At 47.5% G+C, this 23802-nt stretch overlaps 3 protein-coding genes across 3 annotated transcripts in view; all 3 read right to left on the minus strand.

Moving 5' to 3' along the window:
- Nucleotides 1-19899, minus strand: part of LOC135899828 (vigilin-like) — a 38191-nt gene extending 18292 nt beyond the window's left edge. Inside the window, exons 1-9 of the mRNA XM_065429188.1 lie at nucleotides 19755-19899; nucleotides 19539-19613; nucleotides 11509-11998; nucleotides 9672-9878; nucleotides 7570-7806; nucleotides 6376-6844; nucleotides 4101-4345; nucleotides 3031-3204; nucleotides 1469-1846 (exon numbers count right to left, since the gene is read on the minus strand). Coding sequence (XP_065285260.1) covers nucleotides 1469-1846; nucleotides 3031-3204; nucleotides 4101-4345; nucleotides 6376-6844; nucleotides 7570-7806; nucleotides 9672-9878; nucleotides 11509-11961 — 2163 coding nt within the window. The 5' untranslated portion in view covers nucleotides 11962-11998; nucleotides 19539-19613; nucleotides 19755-19899. The remainder of the gene's footprint in view (nucleotides 1-1468; nucleotides 1847-3030; nucleotides 3205-4100; nucleotides 4346-6375; nucleotides 6845-7569; nucleotides 7807-9671; nucleotides 9879-11508; nucleotides 11999-19538; nucleotides 19614-19754) is intronic.
- The window catches only part of LOC135899830 (SUZ RNA-binding domain-containing-like), a 58159-nt gene that overhangs the window by 33767 nt on the left and 590 nt on the right, over nucleotides 1-23802 (minus strand). The gene's annotated exons all lie outside the window — the stretch shown is intronic.
- The window catches only part of Dd (CTD nuclear envelope phosphatase 1-like protein dullard), a 28840-nt gene continuing 25305 nt past the window's right edge, over nucleotides 20268-23802 (minus strand). Inside the window, exon 7 of the mRNA XM_065429189.1 lies at nucleotides 20268-23094. Coding sequence (XP_065285261.1) covers nucleotides 22949-23094 — 146 coding nt within the window. The 3' untranslated portion in view covers nucleotides 20268-22948. The remainder of the gene's footprint in view (nucleotides 23095-23802) is intronic.

Consider the following 23802-nt stretch of genomic DNA (forward strand, 5'->3'; position numbering starts at 1 on the left):
TGTCTTCTCACGCATGCAAAGGGGAAGCAGGCCAATGTGCATGTGCCCGCGGCTGGGCACCCATGCCGCGGGCACATGCGTCCCATCTTGGAGGCAATCTGCGGCGGGTTCAAAGACGAGGCGCCCCGATATAGCCGATGGCGTTGTGTGCACTGCGTTCTCCTGCGCCTAGTTCACGTTGAAGCGAGAGGTGGGATGATGGGGAATTCTCTAGCAATTGCTGCTGCTCTTCATCACGGTAGCATTCTGACAGCGAGTGTCCGCGGTCATTTGGAAAGATTGGATGCGCTTTGTAGACGATCACAAGGAAGACGGGACAGGCGCAAACTAACAACTGAGGTTCATTCGAAGGAAACATGTAAATATCAGTTCATGCCAGCGCAGGCACATCAGGGTATTAGCAGCAGATAAGAGGAGAAAAAACAACAACACAATATCAGAAAAAACCCAATGGCGTGGCTCAGCTAATATTTTCTAGGAAATGCGCCTCCCCATTGTAAAGTATGATCGAAGTGTCACCGATACATGCTTGTCCCTTCTTTTTTATATAATATGCCTCTAGAAGTTCCCGTGCTTTTTCGTTACTGCACTTGCACAGGATCTTAACCTGGTTGAGCAGAGGCCTGCATTTATGATCTAGGCAATGCATGGGTAAATGACGTTGCTCCCGGTTTTTAATTGAACTTTCATGTTCTTGGATTCGCACATTCAAACAACGGCCCGTCTGGCCTATGTAGGTTTTGCCACGTCAGGGGAATCTGATAAATAACGCCAACTTGGCAATCTACATGGGGTTTCTTGTTTCACGCCACAGCCACCTTGCTTCTTTCTGGCGCAAAGTCTCCCAAGGCGGGCGCAAAGGTGACTCAGCTTGCAGGGAGCTGAGAAAACGAGTGGGAAACAGTGCTTGGTTGCTATCTTCTTCAGATTGTGTGCAGTTCTGTGAACACATTACGACTGACTTGGAAGCTTTGCTGGCAACATCAGTGTTTACTTTTTGAGGCGCTTTTAAAGAGCCTCTTTTCGAGTGTTTCAACAACTGCCAGCACAACCACATCAGGGAAGCCAGACTCCTTCAGCCTAGACATTTGCATGTCGAAGCTGGCCTGCATGGCATGTGTACATGACTTTTTCAGAGATTGTTCGATAACCTGTTTAGCAATGGCCCTTTTGGTGATTTATCATCAAATTCTTGTTGTCGTCCCAAAAGTCTCAAGCTACTTTTGCATCGATCACATTTATGTTGCCAGAGCGACCTACACCAACCTGCCTCAACTGGCGCAATACTGACGCGGAATATCAACCATGATGTTGCCGCAGAACTATTTAGATTTACTTGATTAGGTTTAGCTGCAACACAAACACCGGGGCTGTATTTTGTAACAATTCTGTTCCTTCAATACTATTACCAGCCCAGTAGACAGCAATGATAACTTGCACATAATGAGTTGAGGGAACAGACACACACCTTTTCGTTGGACAGGTTGAGCAGCTGCTTCTTGGCCTTGTCAACGTCATCCTTGGGTCCACTGAGGGTGACACGGTCGCTCTTAGAGTCCTGCTGGGGAAACGTGATCTGGACGCGGCCGCAGTCCTCCATGATGGAGTGGATGAGGCGGCCCTTGGCCCCGATGATGGCATTGTGCAGGTTGCAGGGGATCATCAGGTGCACCTCTATGACATCGGCCTGCTCCCGCTGGGCCTCCAGCAGCTTATCCTTGGCGGCGGCAACGCTCTCCTTCTTGCCCGTGATCATGACCACGTCCGAGTTGCTTGACTCGAGGGGCAGGTCGATCCGTGCCTCCGTCTCCTGCTGGATTCGCCGCACCAGCGGCCGGCCCTTGCCCTGCAAAGGCAATGGATGCAGAAAAAAATGTCAGAACACTTAGCTTCTGGATCAATATGCCCAAGTGTGGAATGTACAGGCAGGGACAAAATAACATGGAATCTGCAAGTGGCGTGCAGAGATGCATTCTTGCACCCATTCTGAAGAAAACTTATACTAATACCTTTACAAGTGCCCATTCAAGAATATGGCGAGCAAATTTCAACGCATTGCTGCACACACATACGCTTGCCTGTGATGTGGTCACTGTGTATTTTGACAACTGTCATGCTGTCGTTATAGACAGACGAAAGTACAGTCACAGAATCTTCATCCCATGGCAACCTAACTGAAGTTGACAGAGTTGCGATAGCCGAGTGATCACAGGTTTCTTGCAACAGTCATGGTCCTGCACCTCCCTTACATAATCGCCGCCCTAATTGGTGCCGACATCAAGCATGGAGTTGGCGCCACTTGAAACTGCTTGAACAAGTCGCCGGGATCGTGTCATCATTTAACATGAAAATGAAAAACGCTGGACACACCATACTCAATCGACAAACAACAAATGGAGCCTTTCAATACTTGGCAGCTCCGCTTGGCTTGTCCTGAAGTTTGGGGACATTTGGTGACTACTGGATCAACTAGGCTTCGCTAGTTTTGCTAGGAGGACCCAGCAGCATGGCCAACGACTTATTAAAAACGAAAACAAGGCAAACTTTTCTCATTTCCGTGGCGACACTGGCACAAAGTAGTGCAGGTGGAGCCCTAATATCGAGCAGTGCACCGCAAGATGTCTGAAATACAGTGAAACCTCAAAACCTCATTAAACCGTAGTTGGCGGGAGCTCGGAAAGAGTACATACTGAATGGTACAGTAAAACTTCGTTAAACCGTAGCTGGCTGGAGCTTGGAAAAAGTATGGACTAAACGGTAGTACTGCTTAAGAATGTTTGGTGCGTGTAGGCCTCTTAGCATGTCTTGAAAAGTCATTCACGTAGCATTTGACAGCATTCTACAGATGGTAAGCGCGATTATCATTAGCTAGACTTGGCACACGACATATCGCTGCTGCATGTTTGGGGTGCGATCATTATGTGGGAAAGAAATAAAAGAAAGGAATTTTGACGACAAAATTCAGGGGTGCGATCATTACGCAAGTGTGATCATTATGCAAGTAAATACAGCAGTCCCGTCCTGGCATACCTGAAGATGCTTGAGGAACTGCTTGAAGAGCACAAGGTCCACACGATGGCTTGAGGCCTGCAGCTCCTGGCATATCTGGCTCAAATGCCGGTAGCATGCCTCCACATCCTCCTTCGGACCCCGGATCAGGACCTTGTCATTGCGTGATCCAGGCTCCGGAAATGTGACATTCACCTGCAGGCACAGATTCATAAAACAAAAGATGTGTAAACAGACATATTCAATACAGGCTGCAGCTAGCTAATAAACAAAAACATTTATTACAGAAGTGGCCACAGAAACATTTGGCACGTCGGCAAAGGGGGTACTTAAATCTTAACGTAAGAGGGGATGTGGATTTTTGGCAAGTTTTGGCAAGCAAGTTTTCTTTGCAGTTCACTAAGCTGCAATTTCGCACCACAGGAAGCACAATGGTACAGACACACAAACAAAAAAAACATGAAAGAAACACCTTGTATCAGGACGCACCGGTGCCAGCATGGCCGCACTAGTCTGTTTCTCCTGCTGTGCCAATCATGCAATATCTTCAAAGATACTTGAGCAACTTGCTTTGCTATTCTCTGCAAGTATTCCTGGCAAGGTTGCGAGAGGGCAATAATTATACACAACGCCTAAGCTACACCTAATGTAGACTGGAAGGGTCACTTTTCGTTGATCTCCTGTGTTGGTGCAACGCAGCAAGCAGTGAAAAATAAATCAAGAACCGAGCTGACAAGCCGCAAGGAAATGCGGCCACATATCACTTTTCATAGCACACATTTTGCCAGTGGCATTTTCGCACAAACATCATTCAACTCAATAGTTATAACACAATGTTACAACATATTCAGAGCTACTATGATGTGCTTCTGTGTACAAAACCTGGCAATAGGGCTAGTTAAACAGTTAGCACAAATCCACGGTTACATACTAAATCATTACCATGCTACCTGAAGCACCCATACAAGTGGCGCACATTGCTTATGAAATTCCATGAAACAAGCAACACAAGCACTAGTGCAGTTTGTTCCTCATGTCTGTAAATTTCGCACTGCCCATAACATTGAATTCCGAGCACAAACAACGCCCACCTGGTTGAAGCGCCTGCGGACATCCTGGATTGCCTCTCCCTTGGCTCCAATGAGTGTCCGGTGGAAGCGCTGCTCCACGCACAGCTCGCGGGTCACCTCGTTCTGAAGTTTGTGGGCCATCTCGAGCAGCTCCGCCTTTGCCTGGGCCACCCCCTCGGGTGGGCCCTCCAACCTCACCACCGGTGACCTCTCCTCGTCTGCTGGCACGTGCACCGTCACACCAAGCTCCTGCTTCAACCTGTTCACTGTGAGAAAAATAGCAACACGTCAGAATGTTTCTCCAAACATGAAACTCGGGTGTGCATTAGGCTTGATAGGGCAATGTGATGATTTGAACGACGATAACAAAAAAAAAAAAAAAATGCTGCACAATCTTGCAAATACAGCGGAATCTCTATAAAGGGAACTTGCTTAAACGGAACATCATCCTCTTGGTTGGCTGGTTTTGTGTTCATGCAACTGTATTCAGCTTTGTCTCTCAGTAAATGGAACTCCTGATAAACTGAGCCAACTTCTCTCGTCCCTTGAGGTTCCGTTTTAAGACGGTCCACTGTAGAGCCACACACTCTTGTGCAAAAGCAAGTGACTGCAAGTTTTGATGGCATTCTACACTACGACAGACAGCTTTAGCCTGGCTGTGTACCCATCACGGAGTGCCAAGTTACTAAAGACAGACAAGCTGCTTGGCTGGTGGTGCCACTTTGCGGCACAGAGTGGACACAGCAATATTACTGCAGTGACCAACCGTCTTACATGCAGCTTTTTATTTTGTTAGGAGTGTGGAAATATTAAAATTTTAAACACCATTAAAAACCACATTCTTAATATTCATATTTGATATTAAAAATATGTATTTGAAACTTTTCAAACATATTAAACAAATAGACTTTATTGCTGGCCAATTAGAAGCAAACACAAAACATCATGTCTGCTCCCATCTAATACACATAAATCTTAATATAATGAAGTCGGCAAAATCAGCACTTCACTATGTTATAGTATTACTGAAATTAAAGTGCAGCCGCTAAAGAAATTGTTAGTTTTTGAACAGAATGGGCCAGAAAAAATGCTCAAGTTATCAGGTAGTCAAAAGAAACTGATTTTAATTACAAGAAAGTAATAAGTCAGCAACCACTTTTACCGTTTGATGCCATACCTATCAAATAATTTCTTACAGGTGCCTTACGTTACAATAAAAGCCAGAAGAAAAAATGTGTCAGACACACTGGTTATCGGTGTAGGCGAAGCTTTCATGGTTTCTCCAACATACGACTCTGGGCGACACCCAGAGTCGTATGACAATGTTACGTCTCAAAAAACCTGAAAAACCGATTGGCTTATACACAGAACTTGCTGCGAGAAGTGTGCACACACTGAAATCATTTTCACTGTATAGTCTCCTGCAAGGGACACACCTGTATGAGTGCCACACTTCCATCTTGGCAGCCCAAAGGTTGGAAATAAATTTCCAACAGAGAAGCAATCGCGTTCAGTGCCTCCGGGCAGCGTGCGCGCATCAGCGAATTTTCACATGCTGCGTACTTCCACGCGCCACAACTGGATACCAAGAGCTGCCATTGACCTCAGATGCAATGGTACATCCAGGGTTCTGGGTTGTGCACAAGTCACCTGCTGTGCCGGCACCATTTTGACAAAAAGGTTCGGTCCCGTGTAAGGGCAACACCTTGTCAAAATTGAGAAGTGTGGCCCTTACATGAGTGCATACCGTATTTGTGGCATGTCAGTTTCAACCTTTCAGTTACTTTTGATAGAAATCCGTTACTTTCTTCAAGCTGAAGTGATTGAGCCAGCAAGACTGAAGTCACCTGCAAACCTTAGTTACATCTCGAGTGGGCGCACCACTTTCCGCGCCTCCCCCAAGTGACAGCTCTTCATGAAGAGCCAAATAAGGCTTACTAACGGTCCCCTGCCTTGCACTAGCCGTGGCCACCATTACAATTCTGGTTCGATTATTCACATCTCCCCACCACTGGAATATTCAAAATGGAGAGAACATTCATATTCAGAACAATGTAAGACTAAAAAGCCCCCCCCCCCCCCCTCCCCCCTCTTTCTGCACTTTTTGTTTATGCTTTAGGAGGCACTTGCTCAATCGCTCTATGTATTTTTGGCCGCACGATAGGTAAATATCCTTTATTAAAGTATGCACGAATTTTAGCCCCATATATAGGATGTTTCTATTATGCTCGCACGGGGGCGAAGGGGTACCGAGAGAAAAAAACAAAACAAAAAAACATGGCAATTGAAAGCTTACCGTTGGAACCAGACTTTCCGATGATGTGCCTGTGGTACAGGGGGTCAACCTTGATCTCAACAGAATCCATGGTAGACTGGATCTCATGCACCTTCTCCTCCAGTGCCGTCTTGACTGCCTCGAGCTCTTCCTTGGGGCCCTCAATGCGGATCACATTCTCGTCCTCGCAGAAGTCCACGTGCGTCTTGTGGTAGTCGGCTGTGATGCGCTTAATGTTCTCGCCCTTCTTGCCAATTATATACTTATGCATCCAGCTCTTGGCTGGGACTTCGACTATCTGGTAGCTGTTGGCCTTCTCGTAGACGAGCGAGAGGGCGTGGCCCAGGTCCTGGGGGTTGCCCCGCAGGACGATGGTCTCCACGTCGCTCTCCATGGGCGGCACCTCCACCCAGACGCCCGTCTGCTCAAACAGGTCCTGCAGGGTCTGGCCCCGGTAGCCATGGACATACTTGTGCTGTGACTTCTTAACCTGCGGGACAAAAGAACAAGCTTGTGCTGGAATATACTTAGTTTTCTGCACAGAAATCCTCACAAGACCGAGGCTAATAAGAAGGTGGCGAGTCGAGAATAGATCCACAGTGGTAGAACAAATGTTGTTGGAGCAAATGTTTCGACAGGAGACTTATCGGCCCCAATGAAAGCGAGTGCTCTTGTCGAGAGATTGGCTTCAGCAACATCTCTTGTTCAACCACAATTGAGCACTTTGCATAGGGCTGTTCGAAAAATGAAATCAAATTCAAATTATGGGGTTTAGCGTAGCAAAGTGGCACACAGGCTACTCGATGAACACTGTAGTGAAGTGATCGGTATTAATTCCAATTACCTGCGGTTTTTGCAAGCCCATTCTCGTATTCTGCCCCTATCTGAATGTGACCACGGCAGCTAGGAGTCAAATGCACAAACTCGTGCTGAGCACTACAAGGCAGTCAAAAGTTGGTGCTCCCCTTGTTCTCTTCTGTCCTTCCTTGTTCGTGCTAAGCGATCATAAATAGCTATGGTCTACTGAGCAATATGAGCCAACTGGCCCAGCAAGATGTACTGCTGGACTATGCTCAGTAGAATGCCACAGCAGCTAAGCTACCGTAGTAGGTCCTCATTAACAATAACAAAATGTTAACCGAAAAAGAGAAGAAAGAAATCCATTTCTCGAGAGCCCCACAACCAGAGCGCAGAAAGATTCGAATGACAGCATACCTCAACACCAACACTCTGGCAGTGGACCTTACGGTCCTCGTAGGTGGCCATGAGCGAGTCCTTGGCCTTGGCCACATTCTCCTTGTCGCCAGTGATGGTCACCTTATCCTCTTCCCGGTCGAGGCGGATGCGAGTGCCCGTTTCCTGCTCCAGAGCTTTCACACTGTTGCCGTACGGACCAGCAATGAATGGGTGGTACATGCGGGGGATCTTCAGCTCCTCCACACCATGTTTTGACTGTGCAAGAACCAGACGGACCATCGTCAAGACTTCCGGCAGCACTATGTGCTTACCATTAACACACACAGCAACATTCACTTCAAAGGATCTACACTTCACAGAACCCTTTTTCAATGTGTGCAATTCTTAAGTCAAGGTAATAGCAGTGTCAGACAGGTACTTTTCATAGGCTAGAGAACCAATGGCCTTTTATTTCACATGCAACTGGCAATTGGTGCTGCAAGAAATTTTTTTTAAAAGGCAAGTCGTTTCTTGCTATTCTTTTTCATCAAACACGTTGTTTACTCCGTTAGCGTTAACACACTGTTGACGAAAGTGCCCCCCCATTCACGGCTCGAAGGCATTCAAGATTATGCAAATTTCCAAGTTTTTTCATTGATTCAATACATGACTACTGGCTTGGTGATATGGGTATAAAAAAATTAATCCAAAGCTGGTTAACCTTTCTTCACCGATATCAGTGTATGTGCTTATAATGAACATGATATAACAAAGGCATTTTTATGTTAGATACGACTTCATTATAAACAAGCTTTAAGTATCAAATTAAGCTGACAAATTAGCAGTCAATCACGAAGGCTTTTAATGGGTACCAGTTTGACAGACATTACTCATTCTACCATGCTGTTTCGTCCTTGTCCTTCCTTCCGTTGTCTTTCCTGCAGAAATCATTGCGGTAAACCAAACGATCGCTAATTGCTGCTGGAAAAGCTGAGCTGGTACACTTTGTGGGGACTGCGTAGCCCATTTCGTTGCAGCGCCATAGCACAGCACGTTTTGGGCATAGGAACCGAGCGCGGCGAGGTCGCTTTTGAACTTCGCGCGCGCGGTCCACCGCTTTCCCCCTCTCTCATTCCTCCGAGGGCGCCGAACGGCAGCGGGACCGTAAAACACTTGCTGCCGTCCGCCGCCGAACAGTCCAGGGGCTCACCCGATTGGTCTGTTTGGGCGGGAACCCGCGTTCCCTCTATCCTGGCGACTCAAGTCGACCGAGGAGCGGCAACGCGGGGAGAAGCTCTCAGACAGCGAAACGATGCGTACTGACTTCCCATTCTCCCGGTCATCCCTTTGGTTGGCCGGTCTCGCCGAAGGTCCTCGACCCGAGGCGGTTGCGTGCCTATTCGCTGCTCCTGTTCTGAAGGCTACGCCAAAGAGACGCGGCTCACTTGACGTGCGCGGTCGTACTGCGCCGAGTCGCCCTCGGAGGCTACCCCGAGCTGAAAGAACGTTGCCCTGGTAGCACGGTCGTTGGGAGCCATCCTCCCGTATAGCGGCGTGCTACCGCGTTTTGAGATAGCTGAGTGTCACCCCTTGACTTGCAGGAGCTTCGGCTCATGAGCCCCGCGCCGGAACGGGTGTGTACAGATATCCTGAACGCCAAGGTGGTCGTACAATAAACGCCTTCCTTGTACTCTGGGCCTTCTCCTTGCGGCGCTCTGTTTCGCTCCCATAGGAGACCGAACGAGCGTCGCTTCGGGCACACGCTACACACGCGGCTGAGCTGATCGTCCCCCTGAGGGGCTCGGATCCTCGGACCTGCGCGGTGGTCTAGGTGACTCCCGGCGGAGCACCGCTATATAGGCGGAGATCACAACTTAAAAACAGTTGTGCTGTTTATCCCCTCTCCTTTGCTATCTAATCACCGGGAAATGTGCACTGCACAATAATCAAATGCTACAATAAGGTGCTAATTTAAGGCAGTTGGTGTATGCTCGCATAAATAAACAGCGCTCGCAACAGGACATAAAGCAGATGACAAACGAAGTGCTTTTGTTAATCACCTGCTTTATGTGCCGTTGCAAGCCCTGTTTGTCAGTGACTTATAGTGCCGAAAAATTTTTCGGCGTGCAGCAAGCGCTTACCTTTTCCTCTGAGATCTTCTGTATCTGATCGCGTGCCCGGTCGATGGCCTCCTTGGTGCCACTGATCGTGATGACGTCGGAGTTGTCATCTGTCCTTGGTACCGTGATCTTCGTGGCGGTGTTCTGTTCCAATTCAGCCAACTTCTTGCCATTTTTGCCAAGGATGAAGCGATGGTGTTCCTTGGGGATCTGGATGGTGCCCTGAGCCTGCATCACCCGGCAACATTATTCCACACGTTTACCTACGGAATGCGGCAAATGTTCTAAAATGAAGAGACTAATGTACACTCTAACAATGTGGTGAGCGGACATATCACGCACAACCACCTATTTTTTCTGCAGCAGCAAACCATTGGCACACCCTTTCAGCAAGTACTGCACTTAACTGTTTGCCGGTACGAGATGATTTAACAACACGGAGGTCAAGGTGATAATGAAATCGAAGCACCTACCTTCAGTAGTAAATCCCGTTTCCCTATCCTACTCCTAGTGCCCCTTTTATCAAACTTTATTGCAGAAAGTGCATTTATAGCATAAAACATGCTATGAAAGAAAAAGATAACTGCTTTCCAAGTTTTGAGCTATAATTACACCCATGTTCAGCAAGTTCATGCCAGTTAGGTCAGCACTAGGGCTGACCTAACTTTCCGATTATTTCCGAGTAACCTTTCGATTAATTTCCTTCTGATTATTCGATTAATGGTTTAGTCATAATTCATTATCACCATTGGTTGAGGTCACATAAGCAAACAGATGAGCATCGGCAACAGTGTCCCTTCTTCGATTACTCAATAGCAAGGAAGAGAAGCACAGTTTGAGCAAAAATGTTGCAACTAAAGCGGCACCTGCACATGTCTCTTGGGTGTCGGAGCAAACGCCGCCCATGAACACTGCATCTCAAGGCAGCAAGACAAGTGGTCAAGTGAATAACCTCACTGGGATTGCGTCTGTGTTTTACTAGGCTTGATTTATGGGCACTCAAGTAAGGTGTCGCTGGCGTGATTTTAAAAGTAATTGCCCACTCAAATAACTATTTGAAGGTGAAAGCCTTCAGTGACTCGTTGCACGATCACCTTGAAAAAAAAATACAGCGTCTAGTCTAGCGGTACAAAAAACCATGTGACCTTCCCCCAGTGCGCAATGGGTGGAGAGGGGAACGAGCTGCATGCGCAGAAAGAAAAACGTGCCGAGTCGCTGACGTCACGCGGCAGTTGCGGCGACAATTGACTGCAAAGCGAGAGAGGCACTGATGGAGGATGCTCGCTTGGGGCCTAGCGGATTGAGCAGTAGGCCTCGAAAGCACGATACGGCCGGATCGGATGCTCGCCAAGCGAGAAACAAGGAGCAAAGCGTTTGACCGCGAGTGCTGCTTTCCCCTGCCGAGAGGATGCAGCGCAATTGTGTTGGGCTTGTGTTACACAATCGTAACACTTATTGGCGACGGGCATGCTGCACCTTTAAGTAGTGCATTAAGTGCTCGCATGTGTCGTCGAGGCGTCAACCTGAAGCGCAACACCTGTACTTCACACTGCGGCTCGTTATGTCTTGCAAAGAAGTCTGACCCCTTCGACTGTACAACTTAATGCGCTACCAAGTGTGCAGTAGGCTTTCGCCTTCATGTGTTACAGGAGTGTAACAGGCTGATGAACTTTTTCTTTAAGTTAATGCGCAAGAACAATCTCAATATTTAGCTCGGATATGAAAACCCACCAAACTAATTAATTGGCTAATTAAACAACTACAATTTTGGGTAAAAGTTTATAATCAATGCCTAGCACCCAGTCAACACCCGTCGGTCCCGCTGTCCTTCCAGGCCGAGCAGCCACACCCTCCTCACCTGTGTCTGAAGGGCACGGAGCACCTGTGCCCGGGCAAGGGCCACGTTGCGCTCCCGTCCCGTCACCAGCACAGTGAGCGAGTGGTCGCGGGACGAGCTCACTTCAATGGTGGTCTGGGTGTCACGCATGATGTCCGCACAGATCTTGGCCTGCTCCCCCAGCTCCCCAAACCGCTGCGAGCTAGTCTCCCGGAAACGGCGCTCCTCGCTCGGCACGTGGAAGATCTGGGTGATGACGGAAGACTTGACGTGCATCTTGTGGTTCCACTGGCCCAGGGCGCCCCCACCCCCGCTCCCGGCGCCGCCCGCGCTGCCTGCCTCCACAGGCGCCTCCTTTTCGGGGAGGGCGGGGAACACCTCATCATAGCTGAAGCCGCCAGATGCGGCCGGCGCCGTCGACGAGGATGGTCCCGCCACCCCTTCGGCAGGCTGCTGCTGCAAGTCCGCGTTCATCCTATGGCAGGGACTTGTCCAAAGTCAGACAGTACAGCTGCAAGTAGGACAGAGTGTGTTAGCTGAGCTGTGATCGATTCATGGGGTTTAGTCTCCCAAAGCAATACTGAGATGAGGGACACCCTAAATTATGGTTACGCATACAAAACTTGGCTCTTGGGCCACATTTTAACTTGAAATTGCTGCCTCTAGGCCACTTACACCAGCAGTGATGGCAGTGATGGCCGTTTTGGCACGGTTAGTGCCATGTCAACAAGTGCGCGGCCACTGCCATGTCTTCTGCTCCCACACGATGTGCGCGCAAGTGCGAAACTCTCCTTGCTCTGCAGTCCCTGGCACCCAAATGGTGCAGCAAGGGCATTGCCATTGCACTGCGCCCACAATTATCTCACTTGCCCAAGAAAAAGACCATATAGCAGAGAATTCCCACAGAATTATTCTAGCAGTGACCATTAAAGTGCAAGTGCGGAAAATGAAACCACACGTATACTGCACACACCGATCACAGAGAATGCATTACGTTTCGTCACTTGCCAGCATGACCAGACTATTGTACTATTTAACTGCAATACAATATAATTCTTATAAGATTTTTTACTCTATCGAATGATCAAATATGTTTTACCATGCAACACAATGCAAGCTTTGTCATAGCCCCTTGAATAGAGAGGTATGAAAGAATTTTGACCACCCAGTGTTCTCTGTAAGAGTATTGACACATTGTCAATCGAATGCCAGAAACATCACCACCACATGCTTCTCGGGCATAAAGGTTATCCCACTTAGCAAGCACAAACGTTCGGAAACATGTTACCTTAATTTGATACTAAATTTGGTCTCAAAATGCCAGACCTGGTGTCATTGACATTATCGAGAAAACATGACAGACAGAAATATCTGATGTGCAGCAATACGGCTATGCATGATGGTAGTGATCCTTAAATCATGAAAGGTTTTAACGGGGCACCGGGATGGACAACCATGATTGTTAGAATGTGTCACCAATTGCATTTCGGTACACCCAAACAATTAGGTGTCGGGGCAAAAATATTCACTAGATACCCTGGCGCGGTAAGTCTGACTTCCCCAGTACGCCAATGCCCACCCGCATGTTCTATTCGCAGTAATTCAGCTGGCTAGATTGGTGTACAGAAGATGCAAAAAAGCCCTATTGATTGTTTGCGCTACTGCGTTGTCGTACCTTTGCCCCAAGAGCATGTTTCCCGCAATGTCAGCTACACAACTTCATCAAATATTGCTTTGTGCCATGTCCCAGTAATGTCAATGCCAGGTCCAACCTCTTTTAACCAACATTGGTATCAAATGAAGATAGTGCACAAGTGTTTCCCAAGCTTCACACTTTTCATGTGTCAACCTTTTAAGTGCAAAGCGTTTATAATAACTTTTATAGTTTGCTTACATATGTCAAGCAACATGGTAAAAGTTAATACTTCAACCAATGTACCCGAGGTTTTAACATATCAGAACTGCGATAGAATAAGAATGTGGGAGTTGCAAAGAACCAATGTCCTAAAGTGCAGACAAATATAGCATGGGGTGATGCTGGCAGGGGAGGAAAATATAAACAGCAGGCTAATTTGAGCCAGTTGGCACATAAGCGAAGAAACAGTGCATTAGAAACAGAACAGCAGGAGACAAGATTCCAAAGCGCAGTTTTCTTTGCCCAGATAGGCAAGGGCCACTGCCACCTTGGCCACAACTTCAGAACAGATTGCCATCTAACCACAGAAAACTGCGTTGATTGGCTGAGCAAAAAATTCATGCAGATATCATGCACCGTGGGAAACTGTTCAAGCAAAGCTTTCGTGAACCAGCAAGAAGAAACTGTGACAACACAAGAAGCGATGCAGAGCGATACTTCTTCCTCGTGCAGCATATATTAGCAACAAATGTGCCCCACAACCCTACTCTACCACTGCGATGGACCATACAGATGCTTGCAGGCAAACGCACCACAACCGATGCCATAAAGAAAACTTGACTGAACACAACCTAAACAACCATAGTCAGAGTTGTTCCATGGAAACTGTAAAATTGTGGCTCACCAGATATGGTTGCAAAAGAATGATGCGACTTCCTTTTTCAGGCATAAAATTTCTATCTTTACTGTCAGTACATCGTGCTGACAGCTAGCAGAGTGCTGGCCAGCAGCAAAATTGCACTTTGAGCTGGGATGCATAACATGACTCAGTAGCCCCAGTGTGTACCACTTATAAGAAGCTTTTAACGTTCCTGCCATACAATGACCTCAAACATCAACCGAGACCTTCCCTGTGCACGTCGTTTCATTTCTTTGTCACAATATATGAATTAGCTTGCTAGGCAAACTATCACGCAAACCTAGCCAGGTTTCATTTAAAAAAACTATTTTGCAGACATGCAAATAGCTCTACATAAGCACTCCATCCACCAAGAAAAAGGTCGACTAGCATTCTTACATTCCCCCGATTTGTCAAGGTCTTGCTTGACCATCCGACATTGGCTTCTAAACAGTATTATTACAATGTCACATGAAATGCTGCATCCTAGTACAAATTCCTGATAAAAAAATTTAGTGCTGCATGAACGTGATAGTACTAGTATTAACTCGACCACGTGAAATGAATGCACGTGATAGATTGACATTATGCCCATGCTTTAAAGTCAACACAATAAATAACATTCAAGAGCGCTGCTTTTGCAGAAAAACAGGTGATGGCACAGCTCATCTACCCAAAGGAGATGGATGCATGAAACTACAAGTGCACACCTTACCTCCAAGTACACACTACTTCAAAGATGCACTTTTCACAAAAATCGGCAGTACTGCGTCTCTACCAGTTCTGCAACTAAGTCTGCTTTCAATTATACTCTGCATTCCTTAAAGCCCAAGTGGCAACATAAAACAGCACAGATAAAAGAGGATCCCTGGAGCTCATTGTCTTCACTAAGTGTATTGTTTACTGGTGTCACTTGGCACTTCATAAAATTTTGCAGTACTGGCAAGCCAAACACAACAAAACTTTTGCACTGGCTAAATTGGTTATACGCGAGCAGCGCATACACTACTGAGGCAATCATGACAACCCTGCAGGACGAGTAATTGTCCGAATATTTTAATGGATGGATGGATGGATGGATGGATGGAGTAACTTTATAGAAAGGTCCTGCAAGCTACGGGGCGCAAGGTCCCATAGAGCGGGCTACTCCCACGTTGGGACCGGGAGTTGTAACTCCCTGGCCGCATCATGGGCTCGCTGGACGGCCCAGAGCTGCTCCGCCAGGTCCGTGCTGCGTAATGCGTCTTGTAGCCTGGCGGAGTCTTGTTCCTTGTTTGCGTGGGTCCGACCACACGGCCAGAGCAAGTGATGTACGTCTAGTGTGCTATGGCAATTTTCGCAATGTGATGTTTTGTATAGGTCAGGCATGTAGTGATGTAGTCTGTTCTGCGTGGGGTACGTGTTTGTTTGAAGCATTCTGAACGTCAGGGCTTGAGGGCTGGTGAGCTTATTGTGAGGTGTGCTGTATATTCTGCGGTCTAGATAAAAGTGCTTTATGATCTCATTATATGTGGAGGGAGGGTCCTGATTCTCGCTGGGATGGTCACGACCAGAATAGGTGGCGTCGCGGAAGGTTAGGTCTCGCGCGCTCCTGTGAGCCATCTCATTGAGATTGCGAGGGGCGTCCTCGATCACTCCGAGGTGTGCCGGGAACCAGCAGATGGTGTGATGCTGCAGCGGTGCGATAACAGCCTTTAAATAGCAGTAAAGCAGACAGCATGTCTACCTGGTGTTTAGTGGATAATGCGCAAACCTCGGACCACAGCCCTTAAGATTTTTCAGCGTGCTGGGGGTGCCGTCTAATCTAGACTAATGTCATGCCAAGGATCCACGCCGGTTCTCAACGTTTTCAGTACTGCATCATTTCCGGTGCACGGTGACAACACATCTCACTTTCTTCATTTTCAATATCCAAAACATCTATTTTTGATAGCTTTTCGTGCCAAATCTACTCGTATTTCAAATGTTAAATTTCGTGTGGAAGCTGCTTGATGTCTATGCTAAGACTAAGCTTCTTACAATGTCTAAAATTTGAGTTGCAGCTGTTCTCTAGGAAACGGCACTTGATCTTGCAGTAACGGAGCCCTTCAGCGAAGGTACTGAAACCTGTGGGTAATGGCCACCATGTCAAAAGCAATGCTTCCACCAATCACCACAACCTGCTACTGCCAGCAATGCCAACAGGCACATTTTGGACTTGAGCAGTACTATACTCGCAAACAACTTTCTGTGGCTATGAAGAGAAAGCTACAAAGGCAAAGCATGCACAAGTGAGAGTGCTTCTGGAAAGAGTCCCATGTTTTCATCGATGTTAGTTTAAGCTGGGGAAGAGAAAACGTCAACATCTTATCAGCAACAGTTAAGACAAAACACACCAGCGAATGTAAAAGTTTACTTATTTTGCGTTTTTTTCCTTCCGCAAACGCGAAACCGTCGCACATGAAAACTGTGTCGATTCAGCGTCTGCTCCAAACAACCAAAAGCAGTGTTACACTGGCGGACTACTTGGCACGATAACACGTGCAGAAGCTCCACCCCTTAGCTTTCCCTTCATAGCCACAGAAAGTTGTCTGCGGGTTCATACTAGACAAGACTCCAGATTTTGCCACATGTCCCCACTCAGTACACTTCCTTGCACGTGCATATACCAGCTGCAACCACTTTGACACACCTGTCCCTAGTCCCATGGCTTCATTGTTTTGACACCACAATGAAAATTCTGAAGAAACAATATGCTGATCGCTCAAAAGGGCACAATGCAAGGCTTTACGATACTTTGCAGACCCGTCTGGTCAATTGGAATTTCCTACACGTTTCTCCAACGAAGTGCCAACCACGCAGCCTCGTGTTAACTGATAAGTAATGCGATGAACACCTCTGCTAATATTACAGCGCAAACCATCAGTCATGCACCACCACACAGGGTGTATAATAAAGAAATGGTAGTGTGAGCCAAAAAATACAAATTGTATGTGTATGTGTGAAATAGCCATCGCAAAAAAATTGCAAGCTACAGAGGAAGGAATCAAGCAAAACTATCTACCTTGTCTTGGTGCAAACTGCAATGACGATTATTTGCAGGCATGCTTGTAGAGGTACGAATAAAGTTTTATTTTAATAAAACATATTCGTTTAATGTTCAGCTAAAGCAATCTTGCACAAGGTAGCAGAAGTGCATGTTTTTGGAGCAGTGCATGTATACCTCATACATGGCATCCATAACATTCAGAGCCCCTAGAGTAGATATGTTACCAGCAAGAATGTACTCGCAAATTGGTGAGGCACGTAACATGAAGCATTGTGTAAAGGATAAGGGGAATAACAGACACCCACCCGTTCATACAAATTGCTACAAAGGAAACCCAACAGGTTCCTCAAAAGAAAAGCCTTGCAGTTGAAGAAAAATTTGTGCTGGTCCTTTTCTTTCTCGAGGAATTCGTGTGGGTTTCCTTTGTAGCAATTGCTACAAACCGGCGAGTGATTTTCCCTTTATTAATGACTTCTCTCCACCTTGAGGGTTTCCGCAGAACTATTATGTGTAAAGGATAATGGGCTTTACTCTAACAGCAGGTTCTGTGTGCATGAATAGGCACTTATTGCCAGAAGTATCATTCAGACAACCTAGTTTGTGCAAAACCTTTTATCAGATGTAAGCACATGCCAATGTAAGTGCACTTCTAATGCATGCGGGCTTGGAACAGTAGGCACCTATTTATAATACTGGAGGTTGCTTGAGACAGCTTGCAAAAGAATGCTGTACACATATATGAGGCTACAATCACGCATTTACAGACAATCAAGCTACAGGAACATAAGGACACAGAATGTCCTACACCTTGGTCCAAACAAAACGCAACCTTGATTACATTAACTGACGAACAGATCCTTGCAAACAGCACGAGCATGGAACCAATGCAGTCACTTGAGAATTTTCAATTACGGGACAGCATTTGATATTACTGTAGTGTTTTTCGGTTTCAACAGTGACAAATGTAGCAATGTGCACTGTACAAACAGATGCTACTGAGCCCCACAAGGAAAACAGCAGGCACATTTTAAGCATAAGTAACGGCGGTGTGGCAACTTCCTAGCTCGCACACTGTCCGGAGGTTACCATACATCTCTGATCAGTCTCTCTTGCATATGCAGATACTTGGTGGAACAGCCTCAATACTGGTCGCACATTAATTCCTGTATCACTTGACATTACAATGAAAATTATGCGAAACCAAGAACCCCGACCACTCGAAAGGCACCATGCGAGGCTTTACGAGACATTACGTCTGCTCGCCACGCGGCGCGGCACTACACGAGCGAGCAGCGTCTTGTCAGTTGAACGGCTGCCTTCACCCTACGCGTACAACGTTGTTGATAGGGGGAGGGGGGGGGGGCGGCACTCACCATCGGAAACCTAACTTCTGTGTTTCAAGCATTCTCTACGCACATCACTAGACGCCACGAACGCAGCGAGATTTCTACGCCGTGAGGCATTCTCGCGGAAATGCGACACACGCAACATATGTGACAACGTGGACTCTGGCCCGCTGCACAGATAACGCAACTGCGTCTCTTCCTAACAGCACAGATCATCTGCGGCAAGACGGCGTGCCCTCATAAGCGAAAAAGAAAAAAAAAAGGACCATGGCTATTCCCACCACACGAGAGGCGGGCATGTGCGTAAACTCAAGAACGTGTGAAACAAAATTATCCGGAGACTCCAATCAACGATCGCAAAAGATAGCGCGAGCTAATCGCGAGAGCGGAACGCTCCAGCAGTACACGCGTTCGAGAGAAGCGAGGATCGTTTCCAGCCACGAGATGCTGGCGGCATGCTTTCTTCCCTCGCCCCACACGGGGCGGTCGGGTCGGTCAACCGGCCTGCCTCGCGCTGGCACGGCCAAGCACGCCACCACTGCGTGCAGCGCGAGGCGATGCTCGCGGGCACACGTAGTGCACCAATAACACGCGCTCTCGCGACACGCCGTGCACTTCAACTTTCTTCTTTCCTCTAACCCTCGTCGAAAAGAACGCCATAAAGAGAACGGGCAGTCGAAATCCTGTGTGGAATTCCAAACGTAGGGGAGACACTTGCCGAAATCTCCCCGTTGACCGGATCTGCAACATGCCTCCGAGCCATAGAGAGGGGCAGCGGGCGACAACGCAGCGCCGCTGGTGCCAACGTGGCCACGGCACTGCGGCCCAAGGACTGGCAGAACAATCGCACTCGGCACGGCGTTTCCTTCGCAGTGACACGGGTCACAGGCGCCAGGGCGGCCGTGCTCGAGCGAATTAACGCGAAGCAACCCGTTCTAAGCCTATTCGCCAATATCCGTCGACGTGTCATCGACTCGCCGGAGCGGGTAGGGGGGGGACCCCTCCGGGAAAACGACAACATGACACCACGCGAGCGAAGGGCTTGCGCTGATAAAAGGCCGTGGATCGGCGGCGCTCGCGAAAAACGGCACTCGAGACCGATGTCTCGCGAGCAATACGCAGAGAGAACGTGTCGTTCCTTACCGTACTGTATCCGTGAAGGGCCGTCCTGTGAAGAAACTGTTACGCTAGCCGCTCCAGCCTGTCTTGTCCAATTGGCTGCGAAAATAAGACCGCGAACAGGAAAGGAAGACAAAATTACGCTCGCGTGCGGCACGGGAACGTTCTTCGGCCGAATATTCAGCCGCCAGCGAGTGCTGAAGCTCGCAAGCGATCGCCGTGGGCGAGAAAAATACGTACCCGGGCCAAGAAGACAAAATCTACGGGTCGCAGACTTCGTCGGCGGCTGTGCCTGTGCTCGGCTCGTCTCTCTCGCGAGCTGCGAGAACGTGTGCAGCAGGAAGCGGCCGCTGCGATTGGTTCCTTGCGCTTCCATGTGGACGCTGCCAGCCAATCGCGTGCCCGAATTGCAGTTCTGTTCTTTTTCTTCCTTTATTTTTATCAGATGCGAGACCGACGCCCGATAAAGCAGTACATTTTCGTTCTACGTGGTGCTTTCGATGTTCCCTCCCACTTCGGCTCAGCAAAAGAATAGAGAGGAAAAAATATACATATATGTAGTGAAGTGGTTCCAGTGGTTCCAGCACTGCACCGCACTCGCAACTTGCCACTGCTGCAGCAGTCGTATTGGCACCGACACGCCGCAACTTCAAGCGCATCGCTCTGCGCTGCAGCGGCAGCTTGTTTACAACCAACACGCTCGCTGCCCGAATCAATACGCTGGTGCGCAGCAAACGAAATTCGCACAATGCCTTTGAAACAATCAAAGCTTAGCTCAGTTTATTCACAGATGTCCTTTTCTGCGTTCCGTTCTTTTTTTGTACAATCACAGGACGTTTGTACAAAAACAAAGAAAAAGCTTGAGCTGAACTCTTTCGGAATATATCTAACGTGGTGTGTGTGTGATGAGTGTACATTATGTACAGAATATACAGTCGGGTCGCGAGTATTCTCGTGACCCCGCATGCGCAATTGTAATGCCGAGGGGGGCGCATCAAATAAAATCATACACGTAACATTGCTTTCGAGGAGTCAATCACAGCAGCGCATAACGCGAAGGAAACACTTTCAACAATGCAGGAAAAAGAAACAAACTCAACAAGTGATGAGGTGGTTGTACCTACATACCATCGCACCCAACCCCTCGACAAAAAGAAACAAGAAAAGGATGTCTTTCCTTTAGCATACATTTTAAGAATAACTTAAGTGTGACTTAGGTCATGTGGCAGCAACACGAGGTCAAAAAAAGAATAGACAGAACGTGCTGCTACACAGAACATTGCTATCTGCTCAACTTGCATATCAGTAAATTAAAGATAATGAGGCGCATAGCAGGCAACCTCTGGTTGCTGATGAAATGATGTGATTAGAACCTTGCATAACATATAACGTACAAATCAATTCTGTCAATAAAGACCTCCAGCGTTGACCAACATGACAATGAGAATAATGTGAGCTGGGAAATGAGCCATAGAAGCCACATCCAAGTTTTTCTATTTAGGCCAGCTAATGAACAAATGAATTGGTCTAACGGCTGATATAAGCTAAATCAGTACTTGACAAGTCACAGCAGCACAAAGTCTTTGCGCTCTGACAACCTCGTGCCCTAACTGGAGTGCAGGAAGGTTGCTTCACACAGACTTTGGCTTCAGCCACAATCACTGCTTTCAGAACATTCAGAAAAGCAGAGAAGAAGGACATACCAGTTTCCGCTAAACACAATAGAAAGGATCAAGAAAACAATTGACACAACAGTGTGGCAGACATGTATACACTTGAAACACACTATGTATGAAATGACCTACTTAGAATGTAATTTTGTTGACAAGTCCTGGAGTGTTAATCCTGGTCAAACACATTTGGGGATATAACTTTCAGCAAACACCGAGTGACTAAATCAGCGGGCAGATCGCCCATCTCTTTAGCGAGACGTCGCACCGGATGCCATGTTACACAAAAGTGCAAGTATCCTCAAAAGTGATCGACCAAGAGTACAGTCTCTGGTGACAATAGGGTAAAAAGCAAAAGTTGTGTGAAAGAAGGAAAATAATGTGAAATGCTGCACCTACAATTAGACTTACATTAAAAGAAAGAAAGAACTTCAAGCAGTGACTGCAAAATTTTCACTGCAGGAGAACGCATTTGTACCACAGCAGCATATGAAAAAAATATGCCTGCGCCCTGCTTACAGAACAGGACTACAGCAACACATCCGTTTTTCATTTTAAACAATGAACCACCTTATAGAGCATGATGCCAGGGAAGTACAATGCAAACCAGGCGAGTCCAGATAAAGGCTCGATGCCTTCGGGCTAGTGGGTCAGTTCTGTGTAATGCTTGACCCACAACATGTAAAACAGGGTACCAGTTCCAAGTCTCAAGGCTGTCAAGCACTCGTCTTTTGCCATTACAACATACGTCAACGACACCCACACTTTAGCCATCCCTCTATTGCCTTCGAGGGTAAGAGAAAAAATATACTGTCCTAGGACTAAGGTCTGCCGTTCAACAACTACAACAGCAGAACGAGTGCTGTACCAAGGCCCAGTCGTGCATGATGGCACATTGTGCTGTCGTCTAGAGTCGCATCTAGCAAATTTGAAGTGCGGCAACAGGCCCCCCATACCTAAGCTAAAACACTGGTGCCCGCTCTTCTCAATCTTGAAAAATTAATATTTGCTTAACAAAAAGTCATTTTCGAAGCTAAGTCACATCACTCAAATAAACTTCGGGACATCATCGTGTCACCATGTTCCACAAGCATGGCTTACACACAACACAGCCACACACATTTCATCCACATTCTCTCATGGTGGAAGCCGGATGACGAGAGCTGCAGAGATGAATGTTGAGGCGGCCTTTTAAAGTTTCATCTGTCGAAACAGTTACGCTGCTGCAGACACCTTGAACGTGTCCAGTGGTGGTGGGGCTCGTCTAAAGGCTTTTTTTTCTTTTCTTTCATTCTTTTCTTCTTTCTCTCTTTTTTTTTTTTTCGTGGAAACAGAGACCACCAGGAACATAATGTGGCTCGTCGCCACGGAGGAAGCAAGGAGCACAGGCATCAAGCAGCTCCTTTCCTCCACTCGACTCGAAGGGCCGAGGTCTACCAGCGACATTAGTCAGCAACAAAGCCACCACGGTGCAGGGGGTGACGTAAGAGCAGGTCCCATCAAGATGCCGACGACTCCCACGGTGGATTGGTTGGGGTCCAGCTTGCTGTTGGCTTGATAAAGGTTTTGGCAACAGGAAGGGACGTCTGCACAACGTCATCTGCCACCACCTGACTTGGACGAATGTCAAGTTTCGGCTCCGGGGCTTGGATGTGGAGAAGGGTAGGAGGGAGCACTGGGCGCCGCCCCGCAGGTGGCGACGGCGGCGATGCAGGGGCGGTGCGGCCGAAAGAGGAGGAAATGACAAGGCGTCCACAGCAAACGCTACCACATGTTGTGAAGGTGCAGATTGCGGCTCAGCACTGAGCGCACGTCACTGGTGAAGCGCAGTGCGTCCAACACGGGCAGTAGGTTGAGCAGTGCCATGTCCCTTGGGTCCGAAAACCATGACTTGATGGGGATGGCATTGTCTGCAGGTCAACCAAAAAATGGGGAGAACAAAATAATAAAGCGTACTGTCATTGTAAGACAAGAATACACAGAGAGCAGGTCAAAGCCAAATGATCTCGCAATGACTTTTGGGATTTCTGGCGCACGTCTCGGCCGTGGCTGCCATGGCTGTAAGCGCGCATGAGCGCATACACAGCCGAGCACCCTGCTTTTAGAGGCAATCTGCCGTGTGTGCAAAGATTGGGCTTGCTGAGAGGGCATAGCATCATGTTAGCTGCCTTCCTGCGTGTTTAGTATTGGAGTCATCTTAAAACTTTTTGTGCGCAAACAAACAGGGACGAAGAATAGAAGAAACACAAGGAAGAGCACTTTCTAACAACGTCCTTATGTTTCTTATATTCTTCATCCCTGTTTGTTTGCGCACTAAAAGTTTTAAGATGAATCTGTTCCAACTAGGCCGACTCGCAGTTTTGCTTTAGTATTGGAGGTTGCGTAATCTCGAGTTTCGGTGAATCATTGGAGCAAGAGGCAGACAAAGCATTTGCCCCCCACTGCCGCCGCTTTTCATGATAGTGTCGCCCTAGTGCGGGCGACGCTATCGCGAAAGAGTGGCTGGCTTCACTTAGCTCGTACCACTGATGTGAAGATATTGTCGACATGGCATCAAAATATATCATTCCTCGCTGACTCCCAAGTTCATCAAAATAAATTGTTTTTAGCATTTCAAT

The sequence above is a fragment of the Dermacentor albipictus genome, chromosome 2, assembly GCF_038994185.2.
Source record: "Dermacentor albipictus isolate Rhodes 1998 colony chromosome 2, USDA_Dalb.pri_finalv2, whole genome shotgun sequence".
Lineage (NCBI taxonomy): Eukaryota > Metazoa > Arthropoda > Arachnida > Ixodida > Ixodidae > Dermacentor > Dermacentor albipictus.